We start from the raw sequence: 14,258 nt of genomic DNA, 5'->3' as shown, positions 1-14,258 counted from the left end.
AGGCCATAGATAGGCCTAAATAAAATGTTTTTAATTGTGTACCAGTTTAACGTTGAATATTATTTATGATTTTAGTTTATTGTTATTATTAAATACAAATATTTACATTTCAACACTTAAAGACAGAACTTACAGCGATGTACTGTCCTAAATGTATGGTTTTTGACGGTCCAGAACCTGTTCTCAACTGATTAGACACGAGTAACAAAGACTGATCTCTCCGAATTTGTCACAATTAAAACTTTCTATATGATGCATTTGTTGAAATGGACAACCTATCTGGAGAACTGGTGATGAAATGGCGTTTCGATCCATTTTTCGCGCAGTTTCATCAGGTCTTCGTTGAAACTCTTCCCATCCTCACTTCATCTGGTACGGTGCCTTTATCAACTACTTTCAGCTTTATACTTACTTACTAACCTTGTCTTTCAAACAAATATACAATAGCAGGCTAATCCCTTGCAGGGTCGAATTTTTTATATATATATCTCCAGCTGGTGAAGTATGTAGTGTCTCCTGGTCAACTGACTCCTGTGTTATCTCTATGCTACCCCGTACATAACCTCCTGTCTAGATCTATCTTGAAGTTCCTGCGCGAGCTTAAGATCATCATGGACTTTTAAACACGGGAGTGCACGGCGTAAAATTGTTAGGTACAGTTTCCGTTGTGTGAGGCTTGCCCGATGAGAGCGTGATGTAGAACCCGGAAAATTGCGTTTTAAAGTGAGCTTTTACCGAGTTTACGTATCGCTTATTCTGCATTCATGCTGAAAATCGTCATTCATTTTACGGCAGTTAGTCGCTATTATCCTATCTTTCTGGTCGTGTTTTCCACCATGTCTACTATACGTTATAGCAACCCGTGTTGCTTAGAGGGGGTTCACCAGTAATGGGGAAAGGTAAATATATAGTAAAGTGCATTCGGAGAGGAAGAAAAATAAAGGACGTCTTTAAATGACTATGGAATTCTTTATGGACAAACTCAGAAAAATTTAAAACTTACTTGAGTTTTTATTGTGTGTAGCTGTAAACATTCTAATATTTCGTGTTAAGTTACCTCGCCCTTCGAACTAAACTAAGCACTCTGTCTACAATAAGTAAGTAAGGATTAAAGCTCTTCTTCTGTGGATAAATAAACGTAGTCAAGCGGTTGTATCGCAATTAAACTGTCTGATAAGTTGTGTGAACTATTTAACCTCTCGTTATACAATCATGTGCTGAATCTTTATACAATAAAAACAACCATCTTATCGTAAATATTTACCAGTAAAGACCAAGATTGATTGATTTAATCCAGTCATACGCTGATTATTTCATTACAGCTCTTATTCTAAATTGATTGGAAATGTCTTATTATTGCTCCTTTATTTATTAGTCTGTCGGATGTGAGTATTTTTGATTCGGTAAAGTTTAATCGAGTACGTACTTTTAATACATTTTCAAATGTATGTGCATAGGTGTAATCTACCTTTACCCTGATTTATAAACTCGCGGGACAAGAGTTTTAGATGTCAGGCACGTGTAGCGATGGCTTCGAGCTTATGACCCCTGCATTTGCAAGAAAGAACTTTATTTCTTCATATACTGACAACCACTTACTCTCAAGCCCAGCTGCTCACAGTAGGGGGCGCGTTTTCAATCTCGACATTTCTTTACTGCAAAAAAAAAGGCATGTTCCCGCCACATTTACTTCCCCATACAAGCCTATTGCATTCTCGGAGATCTGCTTTCAAATTCCATGTCACTATAGCAGTCATCCTTTCCACTTTTCAACTCGCATGGATCTAACATTAATAAGTAATATTGAAGTAAAAAAAAAAAAGAGCAGGAGTAACGGAGTGAACCAATGGCTGTAGTTCGTTAATTCAGCCATCTGCTATGCAGGGAAAATATAGGTATGGACGTGCTTTTGTCTTGTATTGACATCTATTTCACAAGGCGAAGGGCATATGCGTGGCCATAACGGCACGTGATTATAATACGTCGAGTAAAAATAGCTACTACGACGAGTAGTAATGTCACACGGGTGTCGTTGATTACTCTTCTGCTTGATGACATAAAAAGCATTAAGATATGGTTATAACTCTGTCTCCATAGAAACTCTCCAATCAGCTTGTTGTCCTTTTTCGAAAGTACTTTGAAACAAATTTATAGAAAAACTTCGACCTGCTGCTTAATGTAACAGTTATCGATGTGGTACAGCTTTTTATTAAATGCATTTTTATAAGGTGTTTTTTTTTGCCAAGTTGCTTGTGGGCCCATGACTTTGTCGATTATTATATGGGCCCCATAATAACATATGAACCACAAATTCATAATTATTGCAGTAATCTCATTAATTAGTACTGGGGTTCTCTTTTACATAGGAGAATGAATGATTTCACTCGTTGTTTGCTCAATTATTTATACTGAATGTTGTGATAAGGAAAAACAAAAAAACCTACTCAATCTAATACAATATGTGAACTCAACCGGCAGTGACCGCTATAAAAACAAGTCGGTAATTTGGGGTTAACAAGCGGCTACTGTTTTCGCCGGCAGTGTACCGAAATGTTTTCAGCGTGAAACGTCAGCAGGATTTGAAGATTCTGCCTAAGTGTATTGATCGCTATTGGTAACTTTAAAAAATAAATCTCTTCTTACTGGCGCCATCAACTATGGTTTTGCGTGTTGCAACCTGATGCATTCTGGTACTGAACGAAGAGACCTTGTCGGCAGTGGCGTGCAATCGGGATGCTAGTATGGTACTTCTTATTAGAGATTCATAGAAGAGAACCAGCAAAAAAAAACCATTTATTAAAGAAGTGTAAAAACAAACAAACAAACTAGTGACCAAAAGAACATACTTCATCAACATAAGGTCGTATATGCCATGGTAACTGATACCTTATGAATGACTGGTATAAATAACGTTTCGACTGAGGCTTGGTGTGTTGCATTCCAAGCGAACCCGATGAACTCTAGCATTGAAAGAAAGGCCTCGTCAGCAGTGTGCAGTCATGTCATGTAACACAAACTGGCGATCAATATATAACGCAGTGTAAGGTGTCATATAATATGATTATATTTTGCAAAAGTCTTAAAGATGGAAATTTTTACCATATAACTGACGTCCAGGATTTTAAGTCTCTTTTTTTAGCTGAGTGTATAATGAGGCCAATAAGAGAGAAATAGCTTAGAGTAAACCAGTTCAGAAGAGGTATATATAACATGCCCGAGAGTAAACCAGCACTGAAGATATATATATGACATGTCCTAGAGTAAACTAGCACAGAAAAGGTATATATAAAACATGCTCTAGTCAGTAAACCAGCACAGAAGAGGTATATGTAACATGCCCCAGAGTAAACCAGCACTGAAAAGTTATGTATATATATATAAAACATGCTCTAGTCAGTAAACCAGCACAGAAGAGGTATATATAACATGCCTAGTTGTCTTATCTGTTACTTGAAATTTTCATGATGTGTGTTTATATATACTGGAAACTAGATGACTAAACTGTTATTATGTACGTATCCAGTTACATTTTACACACAAAATCAGACGTTATATACATAGATAAATTATGAATAGACAGAAGGAAGAAAGGTGGATAAATACATAAGTGTGAGTGTGTACATTTATCTTAACCTTTTATCATATTTTTATAATTAACATTTACGAAGCTTGTTAAACTTAACTTCCATACCCTGAAGTTTTATGTTTATAATAAAGTTTTATGAGGTTGAAATGTTACAAGGTGTTTTAGATGTGCACATACATACACGCAAATATTTTCAGGTCACACGCTAAGATATTTTATTTGTTGGGATATTTAAGGCAGAGAACGCCTCGTACTAAGATATACGCTAATGTTTTTACTGCATAATTTATTGTTTTATCTGGGTGTAAAGTGAAAACATTTTTCTTCACGCTAAAGAAAAAGAGAAAAAATGGACGGCAAACTTTCGTTCAGTTTTTGTTTACAGTAAATGTTGTTTCCTTTAGTTATCACCAACTTAAAATGTCGCTAGTTCTTGTAAGCGCAAAGCTTCGTAATGGGCTATTTGCACTGTACCCATTGCTGGAATCTAACCTCGAATTTTAGCGTTGTAAGCCCTCGACGTTACTACTGAGCCTTTTTTTGGGGGGGGGGCATTACAAAAGCAAAATTTGGGCTGGATTTATTGAAATATGTTAACGATGAGAGCTAAGACATTACAAGCCTTTGAAACGGAGAGTTCGAGCAGTTTGGATAATATTTAAGTCAGGGAAATTTAGATTTACCCCATTCTGTCGTTAGCACTGAAAAAAGACGGATTCATTTGTTTGAAACGCTAGGGTTTATATCATGTTTTTTTTTTCTTCTTCTTTAAATAGATTTGCACCTTATGTTTATCTCTTCCTTATTTTATGTTCACTGACCCGTTCAGTTTATTTATTATTTCAGTGGACTTCGAGAAGATGCATCTCGAGAGGTACAACCCATATATCTACGATGTGCTCACGGCCATGTTGAATGGAATTATCCGCGAGGGGCGCTACAAGTTTTCTTACGCCATGGAACTTCCGGAAGAGAGTTCCGTGGCTGTTTGCGAACAAGTAAACATTTTAATGGTGCTCAGATTTATGTGGAAGGACATCGAAAACTTCATTTAATGTATAGCAAAACTGACGGGAAACACCCCGAACTTTTACGATGTTTTACCTCCTACCATGGCCAGGTGGCGCTGTATGTGGAGGCAGAACCAGTCAACAATACTCTTCAAAAAGAAGTAGCAAGTTTCAGCTACGACCTTCAACCTGTTTCACCTGAAGCCTTATTTGATGACTTGGATGGTAAGTGATTAAAAGTAGCTTTCCTTTTATGGTGGGTGGTTAGGGCGCTCGACTCGCAATCTGCGGGTCGCGGGTTCGAATCCCCGTCACACCAAATATGCACGCCCTTTCAGCCGTGGGGGCGTTATAATGTGACGGTCAATCCCAATATTCGTTGGTGAAAGAGTAGCCCAAGAGTTGGCGGTGGGTGGTGATGACTAGCTGCCTTCCCTCTAGTCTTACACTGCTAAATTAGGGACGGCTAGCGCAGATAGCCCTCGTGTAGCTTTGCGCGAAATTCAAAAACAAACAAACAAACTTTAATGGTGTTGAAACTGTTATTGCTTGTTTATTTATTGGATTTCGCGCGAACCTACTCGAAGGATATCTACACAATTCGACCACTTAACTACAGGACCCCGCTCGACTTTAAATTACTGTACCACCCATTGAAAGTGTGTGGAATATTCTAAGAACTTATGAGTAAAAGCAAAGAATATGTTATAATATGCCAACCACAATACATCTGTCATATCCGGTGCCGACGATGCTCTACGTTCAATACCTGGGACCATTAAGCCGGTTGGGATACAATGAATATAGTAGTGGTCTAGGTGTTATTTCTGTCATCAATTTTCGTGACCAACGGCCGTTATGGTGTGTACTAGATTTAGTAAGCGAATTATAATTGTTGTCAATTTTTATTTAAGTCATTTACAAATCATATTTTATGACAATAATTAATACCAAAATATTGTTTACACTGATTACTTATTATTTTTAAATTAACTTTACTGTCCTTCAGAAGAACTGGCGAACCAGCAAGCTAGTCTTCTTGTTCCCGGAGCGGGTCATGTAACCACAGCGACCAGGGTCAACAGGAGAAAACTATATTATAGTAATTCAAATAACTAATGAGGGAGAGAAAAAGAAGAATATGTTATTATGCACATTCTACAATTACAATATATCATGAACTACAACATTGTTACTAGACGTTACAGTTATAAGATTTATTTGTTATGTAGTCAGTAATCATAGTATAGTAGAATATTCCATTAATATAGTGAATTCATGCTCAATATGTTTTTGGAGAAAGATTCAACACTTTTTTTTCCTTCATCTTCTCATTCATTTTAATTAGCCTAGTTAAGTTTCGAGGTTCTGCACTTACTTTCCTCTAAATTTGAATATTTACTATGTTATTTTCAGCAAGAAATAATGTAAACCTTGCGTTTTAAATGTTTATCTTGGTTACTGTAACAAGTATATTTGCACGATGAACATTGTGAGTTACAGTTAACAAAACACGAAATTCAGGCAGTTCAAGTTAAGACAGACTCTTAAAGACGCCAGGAACTGTGCTGACACCTGTACTACAATGAAGATATTTCATAAAACAGACTAATTATTTGCTTTTCTGGGCACTGATTATGCAAGCATCTTCTACCAACAATCGTAATTTTACATAAACTTGTCTCAGAAAAATGTATACTGACAGTTTCTATTGTCAGGAACATCAGTGAGTCTTTTATTATAAAACAATTACAAAGTCACTTAGAAACATAAATTCAACCAGATAAAGGGCTGTTATATTGGGCGAGAGCACAACAACAATTGGTAGATTGTTGTGTTCTGTTTACAAACTTAAATAAATCATTGATGTAGAGTAGCTGTCACACCACTACTTAGGGCTAAATTTCTAGGTTATGGTATATTTTCACTGAACGTGCTTCTTCTTAGTGACTTTTGTTACAAATTTTTCATTATTGCACGACATTGGTGAATGTTGATAATAAGAATGTAATATAAACCACATAGCATACGGAGGTAGCTCCCCTACTGGATTTTAGTCCAGAGTGTAACTTCAATATTTTATAATTATTTGTTTTCATTATTGAATAATTCAAATTAAATAATTCAATTATTCAAAATTTTTCATTATTGCACGACATTGGTGAATGTTGATAATAAGAATGTAATATAAACCACATAGCATACGGAGGTAGCTCCCCTACTGGATTTTAGTCCAGAGTGTAACTTCAATATTTTATAAATATTTGTTTGTTTATAGTTACGCACAAATGGGCTATCTGTGCTCTGCCCACCGCGGGTAACGAAGCACACTTTTTAAACTTGTACGCCTTCAGACCCGAGCCACAATGGAGGGGGGGGGGTGCTTTTATAATAATAATAATTAACAAAATATTGTGTGGACATTGCAATTTTATTCGGCAACTATTGTTTCTGCTACATGACTGAAGGAAGAACAATTAACTTATTTTGTTGCACATCATCTGACAGTTTCAAAGAAAAGTTTGTACGCATTTTATAATTATGTACAAAGTAGAAATGTTATCAAGAAAATGTGAAAGTGATGATTAAATAAGATGCCACTAACGTATTATTTTGTAAGTTTTAATGGCTCTCCTTTTTTCTTTGGTTAGTAGTTTAACTAAATATAAAGGTGTGATACAATTATTGTCAGTTTTCCCAGTATCTAATCAATTAAATCTGAATGTGAAGAAGTTTTAACATTTCAGTCAGGCTGAGTCTGTACAATTCACGCTGTTTCAGTTAATAATTAATCTTATTTTAGAATAAAAATATTATACCATTTAATTTAATTAATCTGAGTGTTATGAGTTAATTAATGTATCTGAGATTATGAAGCTGATGTTATACCAGTTAAGTAACTAATCTGGGTATTGAAATACGCAACTGTTTCAGTTCCACAAAATTGGTTATATTATTTTTATAGTATTCTAATTAGTATACTTAGGCGTGTAGACTTGATACTATTTCATACAAGTAATCAGTGTAGTGTGTCCCTATAGCGCTGTGGATAGCGCGTTGGATTTCTATTCCAAAGGTACCGGGTTTGTTCCCCGGCAGGGATGCCACCACCTTTGCCTGGTTCCAGGATGAGAAAGGAGGAGGGTTGGGCTAGCAACTCCGTCCCGTAAAAACCAACCTGCTAAAAAATTACTGCAACAATAACTTCCGTCGGCGAGGTGTTGTTGGGGTCCAATGCTGCAGTAGGAGTCTACAGGGATTATTATTTATTATTAATCAGTGTAGTAATGATACTACTTTAGTTATTTAAAATAACCTGATATTATTCGCCTTCTTGAAGACTACAGGCGAAACTTGTATCCACTTCGAAGATCCAAGAATCAATTGAGCTGCGTAATTGGTTATTTTGTTGTTTTTACTTGTATTATCTCTGTTTAAACGATGTAAACCCTCAGAGCAAATCATTTCTGAATGCCAGCAATATGCATTTAGTAAAACAGTCTGTATGTTTAGTTGTGTATTCTGCCAATCAGGAGGAGGGGGTTGGGGATCGAAAGACCACCCCAATATTCTAAAATGTCCACTATTTTCTGATTTTGTTTTTTAATAAGCAATTGAATATCATGTAAGGTGCTTAAATTCTTTGTCTAGAAGAAAAGTTGCACCTTTTTATTTGGGGGGGGGGACTCTTCTCCTCATGCCTTTACCTTGTAGCGCTGGCTACGCCCTTGGTTTCAACTCCTTAGATAAATTACTGTTGTTATAAGTGGGAAACAATAAATCATTTTGGAATTAATATGAATTTATTTTTAAAAATTTCACATGTGTGTCCCACATCACATAGGTTTTAGTCTACTTCATGTTCAACGACTTAAGTTCATGTTGTTGTTTTTCCTGAAGATGAAGTGACAGTGCGCTCATCTCCTGTTATTTTGTCTTAGTTTAATGGCACGAGGTTCTAGTATTCTAAGCTAGAATTCTACCAATGAATGGAGAACGATGCTGAATAAACATCAGTAGTGTTACTGTCTAAACAAATGTAACGTTGTGCCTACATCCAGTTTCTTCCGTATCGTCCACATCCTCCATTCCCGAGAAAAATTCCAATTTAGAACGCTTGAATCTGTTTCTACCAAGTTAAGTAAACTAGCTGTTAATCAGAAGATGAGTGGACTACCACTACACTCGCATCACAACTTATCCCAATTCACTTATGATAAATCTTGTCTTATGGCCTCAAAATTGGCTTTCCGAAAGTTTTGGAACATTTGTTCCCAACTTCGTTTCATAATTGTTTAATACCAGTTTATTCTGGTGTCCGTATATACGTAGTGGTTAGCTTAGTGAAAGTGCAGTATGTTATTTGTACCATCAGCCCCTATATCCACGCATGTTACGTCTCCTCTTAAACGAAACAATTATTTAGAGGTGACGAAAACATATCATTAATATTCGTAGCAAAAAAAGAACGCCACCTACCCTACACTTTCTCCCACACAAAGGACCATGAACTTGTGGACGTCAAGACGGATGTCGTGACTGACCTGCCCTCTATGGCAGCGTGAGAAAGTTAGTGTGTGAGAGCGTCGTTCTGCTCGGATCTCGTCGTTTAGAAGGTAACATTTTCATACAAGAGTTATTAGCAGATTTGGCACTCGAAGTAAGGCCTGAACATTTACCAATTTGTCATTACGACGATTCTCTTTTTAGCCACGCTCGTCGTGACTGTTATTCGATAAATAATATTTAATGTTTGTTAGTTAGTTCCTTTTCGACATACCATCTTTGATTTTATCCGTGACGCAGCTATTATGCTCAAAGCTGTTCTATTAGTATTGGGAAAATAAATTTGTTTTCCAATTATTGCTAGATGTCTTTTTTATGATTTCACTAATTGTTAAGTGTATTTTACTTAATCTGGTTTCGGACATTGCGCATTTAGGTGTTTTTTTTCTGTTTTTGTTTTACATATTATGGTATCGTGTATTTAACTTATTCTGACATCGTACGCCGTGAAATTATTATGGGGTGTGGTTTTATACACTTATTCACGGTGTATTTTACGTATTCAAATCTTTTATGGTGTGGAGTTATTATTAGATGTCACGTTACACATTCAGTTATTATTGGGTGTCACGTTACACATTCGGTTATTGTTAAGGCTGTATTTCACAAACAGTTTTTTCGCACATTTTGAAAAATTACGCGAACCCGTGAGTTGCAACTAAACTGTACAGTTTTTACTAAGTGTAATTTTTTAATGTATTTTCGTATTACATTTTAAATAACTACCAGAAAGCTTGAATTGCTGTTTATAAATCAGTGAAAAATGTTGTACACACATGTTGATAACTTATGCGGTAAAATTACATTATTATCATATGTTGTACACACATGTTGATAACTTATGCGGTAAAATTACATTATTATCTTTCTTCGTTCTGTTCGACTTTTCAAATCCAATAAAGTCTCCATTTTGTTAATCATGCTGCAAAAAAAAAGTCAAACTTCAGTTCTCGTATTGTCACGAAAGGTTTTAGCTTTAGTTCGGTTCTACCGTTGGTTTTAACAACTACGTTGCAGAGGTCAACTTGGAGAGTTACTTATTATGGTTTTAAGAACTACGTTGCAGAGGTCAACTTGGAGAGTTACTTATTAGATGAGGCTGACAGTGAACGTGTATTTTTATTTTTCAGGGGTGGGGGTTGTTTGTTAGTTTTAGAACAAAGCCACATTGGGCTATCTATTTGCTGTGTCCACCGCGGGGAATTGAACCCCAGATTTTGGCGCTGTAGGTTCGTGAACTTAACACATTGTCCCAACGGGGGGGGGGGACTTCAAGAGGGAAGCTAGCTATATCTTCTTTTGAACATAGACAACAATGACAGCAAAAAGTAGCATAAATGTTTTCCAGATGAAACATCATTTACCCTGGAAAGAATTATTTTCCCACAGCTTAGCCTAGAACGTGTTTCTGTTTATTAGATAACCGGGCCACACCTGTTACTGAACAACATCGGTTTACTGATGACGCTCGAGATAAAAGAGGCAAAAATGAACAGATACGCTAAATATATATATATATATATATATATATATATAAAAGCTGAAGTAGAGGGTCGTTCAGGAGAGTATAATAATAATAATAATAAGGGTAAATGCCTAACTTGATGTTATAAAGAAAAAAAAGTGTCGTTTTACGTAGACGTTGAATAAACTGATAGAAGTTTTTTTTAGCGATATATGTAACCTTGGGGAAGTTGCTTGATATGAAGTCGGCTTAGTGGTAATAGTTTGATAGGGTGAAGGCCACGTGGTGTCATCAGTGGGGTACTGTTGGAGGTCAAGCTATACTCGTGTATTTTCTCATCTGTTTTCAGATGCTATTTCTTGTCACCGGTTTAAATTTTAGAAGTGATATTGGAAAGTTGTAATATTCTCTGTTAAGGCTCTTACGTTGATAACGTTTTATTTTTTTTACACAGACGCTATAATACTTATCAGTTTTGTCTTCTTACAGTTGACATAAGTGGAACTTAGAATATAAAAATATTAATGTGCGAACTCCTGATATTGAGAAGTGTCCACATGTTAGATAGATGTGATACTTTCTGAAGCTTAAAAAAAATACCTAATGCACAATATAGCTTTGATTCAATTAATGTTACTGGTTTTTGTTTTATGTAATGATGTATATATAAATATGTTTCCAAGTCTGCAAGAACGGAGGTATTCAAAAAAGCACAAAAGAAACAGACGATGTGGTTTGTAAGAATGCCATTTTTTGTTGTTGTTTTAAATCTCAAATGCGTTTGAAGTTCATCCTTCTTTCAGTTATTATTTGGTTAAAAAACTTAAAAAAAAGTGGAAAGAAAAACCTGTTAACAGAGCATTCCCTAATTGATCTAAAATGTCATGAAAATTTTTAGGTGGTCTGCTATAGGGAAACGATTCGAGATTATAACTGTCTTTGTAATAGTCACCGACAAAAAAAAAAGGCTAGCCTAAAATGCGTCTTCCGTTTGTTCAGAACACTGGGCGTTACACGCTTACTCGAGAGTGTCTCTGCAGGAAACTATTCACCGTCAACTACGGGTAGGGCGCGCAAGTCAGATCACGTGCTGTTTACAGTCCATTTTTCCCACCAAACATAGGTGGAGCTTCAAATCCTGGGGGCCATAATGATGTAGCACGTAATTTGAGGTCTGTACAGGGTTGTAATATTACTTATTTGTAATATTCAATTGTGCATTTTAGTCACGTTAAAAAAAAAAACAAAATAAAAAACATTGCAGCGTATAAGCGTTGGTTTTTATCTGAATTTTATCAAGAAACTTAACTTCCAGTCTGCCAATTTTGGAGTTTTAACTTCTAGCACATTTTTGTTTATAATATCTTCATTTTTTTCTTTATTGTACAATGAAAGTCTCATGTTTTTGTTGTAAATCTTTATTTTTAGGGACAGTATAATTTGTTTCTGGTAGCTTACAATATGAAATTTTGCTAAATATTACGTTTTTTTTTTGTTATTGTGTCGTAAATTTTATAATTAAAAACTACAGCACGTCTGTTATTGTATCGAGAAACAAAGTTCAAGTAAACTTTGTTTTCTTTCAAATTACAAATAATTTCACTTTCAGGGTGAAAATATATTAAATACACGTCAAGCAAAGAAACGCCACCTATCTCATTTTGGTACACTGCTGTTGTCATGTTTAATTTCAAGCAGTTTTTTTTTGTACATTTTTATGTGCTACTTTGGAAGTACTCTTGTCCTACTAAGATAGCGAGTTTGGACTTAACGTTGTGTTGAATATATTTGTTTTGTGATAATTAACCGAGAGAAGAAGTTAGTTGACGTGTAAGAATTTTTAAAAAGGATCTGACCAATAATTTAGAATAATTATCATCTTAGATCTTTATCCCTCAATTTATCGATTTATTACTCTACCGTGGGGCCCACGTGTTGCTTAATTATATGTTCTGAATCTTTGTTCCTCAATATTTGTCATTAATTTATTTGTTTGTTACGACATAAAAGAGCATGCTATTATTATTTTGATTAAGGTATATATATATATATGTATAATATATACATATTGTAATTAGTAAAATGTCCCCAATTATCTCGGCGGTAAGTTTGAAGGCTATTAACGCTGAAAAACCAGGTTTCAATACCCGTGGTGGGCATAGCACTGATAGCCCATTTTGTAGCAATGTGCTTAATAACAAACAAACCATTAGTAAAAAAAAAAAAAAAAAAAACTTAATAAACTTGTTACTGTATGGTCAAAAAAGACAACAAACTTATTACTGTAATGATTGAGTCGGTTTAGTAATTATCCCTCATATAACTTGTTTATATACCATTCACTGTCAGAACTGTTAGATACTGTATCATATTGAGTAATTATATGTATTTCTGATCGTTTTGTCACGAAAATAACAACAAAAAAAAATTGACGTTTATAATTGTTCTAGCGCCAAGCTGCCTATCTGTTCGGCATCTTCCTCAGGGATCGAACCTCGAATTCTAGCCTTAAAGTCGGGGGCATCGGTTTTCATTAGTTATTTTGTCGAGTTTCGTGATTGCCATAAATGTCACACTACTCGACAGTCGGTTTTACATGGTACTAACGGGAACAGCTGTTAGCGCAGACATGTACTTCTATCTATGGCTAGATATCCCCTTCTCTGTTCACCCATAAGGCATTTTTAGGCGTTGTGGTCAGGCAATTAGTGCGTTGTCTAGATAAAATAGCAAAGTGCCGTGGACTATAATTTTTTCCCAACAAAATACTGGTGTATGTGTACAAACACATTTAATCATTTCATCATTAAAAAAAAAAACCCATAAAATAACAACAATAAATTAGCTTGTAATGGTTTAAACTTTGTCCCGCAATTGAAGTTTTTTCGTGAAAATTAACCCTCGCACCTAAGTGGACGAGTCACGTGAACAAGAAGACCATGTGGCTCACATGTGCCCTGCCTCGACTGAACGCGTTCTTGTGGTTTTGTCGTCAGTTGGACCAGGCCAATGACTTAATACTACCACTCTGGAAATTAACGGAGGAGTCCGATTACACCTTTAGGAGGGTCAAAGTATTATAAACTCCACTCAGTGCTAGTGCTAAACGTGGCAGCAGAAACAAAAACAAACGTCATAACAGGGATAGGATATTGCTGAAATCGCGTCTTTCTTCCTAAGGAGGTCCTGTACCCAGAAGAAACAGCAAAGTAAACTATCCCGCAAATGCTGAAAGGCGCTGGTTCGTACTGAATTTAACTGAGCTGAAGAGATGGACGTATTTTTCTTGAAGAAAATTTATATCAAGTGCAACCCATGTAGTTTAAAGTTTATATTATATACAGTTTTTGTTTTTTAGTGTTTCAAGAAACTGATTATGTTAGGGTTAAGCTATATATGTAAAGTCATCAAGGGTTGACTTCGTTGTTGCAATTGAATATTCCGTTAAATTTATACACGAAAATGTTATTACCATAAATGATTAAATTACAGCATAAAAGTTTTATGAGACGTGTTGATGAACAAATGATATTTCGTTAATAACGTACAATTTTTTTTATTTTTATAAATGGACCATTTCCGGAAAGTTTCCAGTCTTAAAAAAACAAACAAAAAAGTTGTCTATCATGGG

The 14,258-nt window shown here is 35.5% G+C and overlaps 1 protein-coding gene across 1 annotated transcript in view; it reads left to right on the top strand.

Moving 5' to 3' along the window:
* Positions 1 to 14,258, top strand: part of LOC106478824 (meteorin-like protein) — a 41,926-nt gene that overhangs the window by 9,651 nt on the left and 18,017 nt on the right. Inside the window, exon 2 of the mRNA XM_013939394.2 lies at positions 4,433 to 4,821. Within this exon, the coding sequence (XP_013794848.1) occupies positions 4,433 to 4,821 (389 nt within the window). The remainder of the gene's footprint in view (positions 1 to 4,432; positions 4,822 to 14,258) is intronic.

The sequence above is a fragment of the Limulus polyphemus genome, unplaced genomic scaffold (genome assembly GCF_000517525.1).
Source record: "Limulus polyphemus unplaced genomic scaffold, Limulus_polyphemus-2.1.2 Scaffold253, whole genome shotgun sequence".
NCBI classification, from domain to species: domain Eukaryota; kingdom Metazoa; phylum Arthropoda; class Merostomata; order Xiphosura; family Limulidae; genus Limulus; species Limulus polyphemus.
This window is presented reverse-complemented; position numbering and strand designations above follow the sequence as displayed.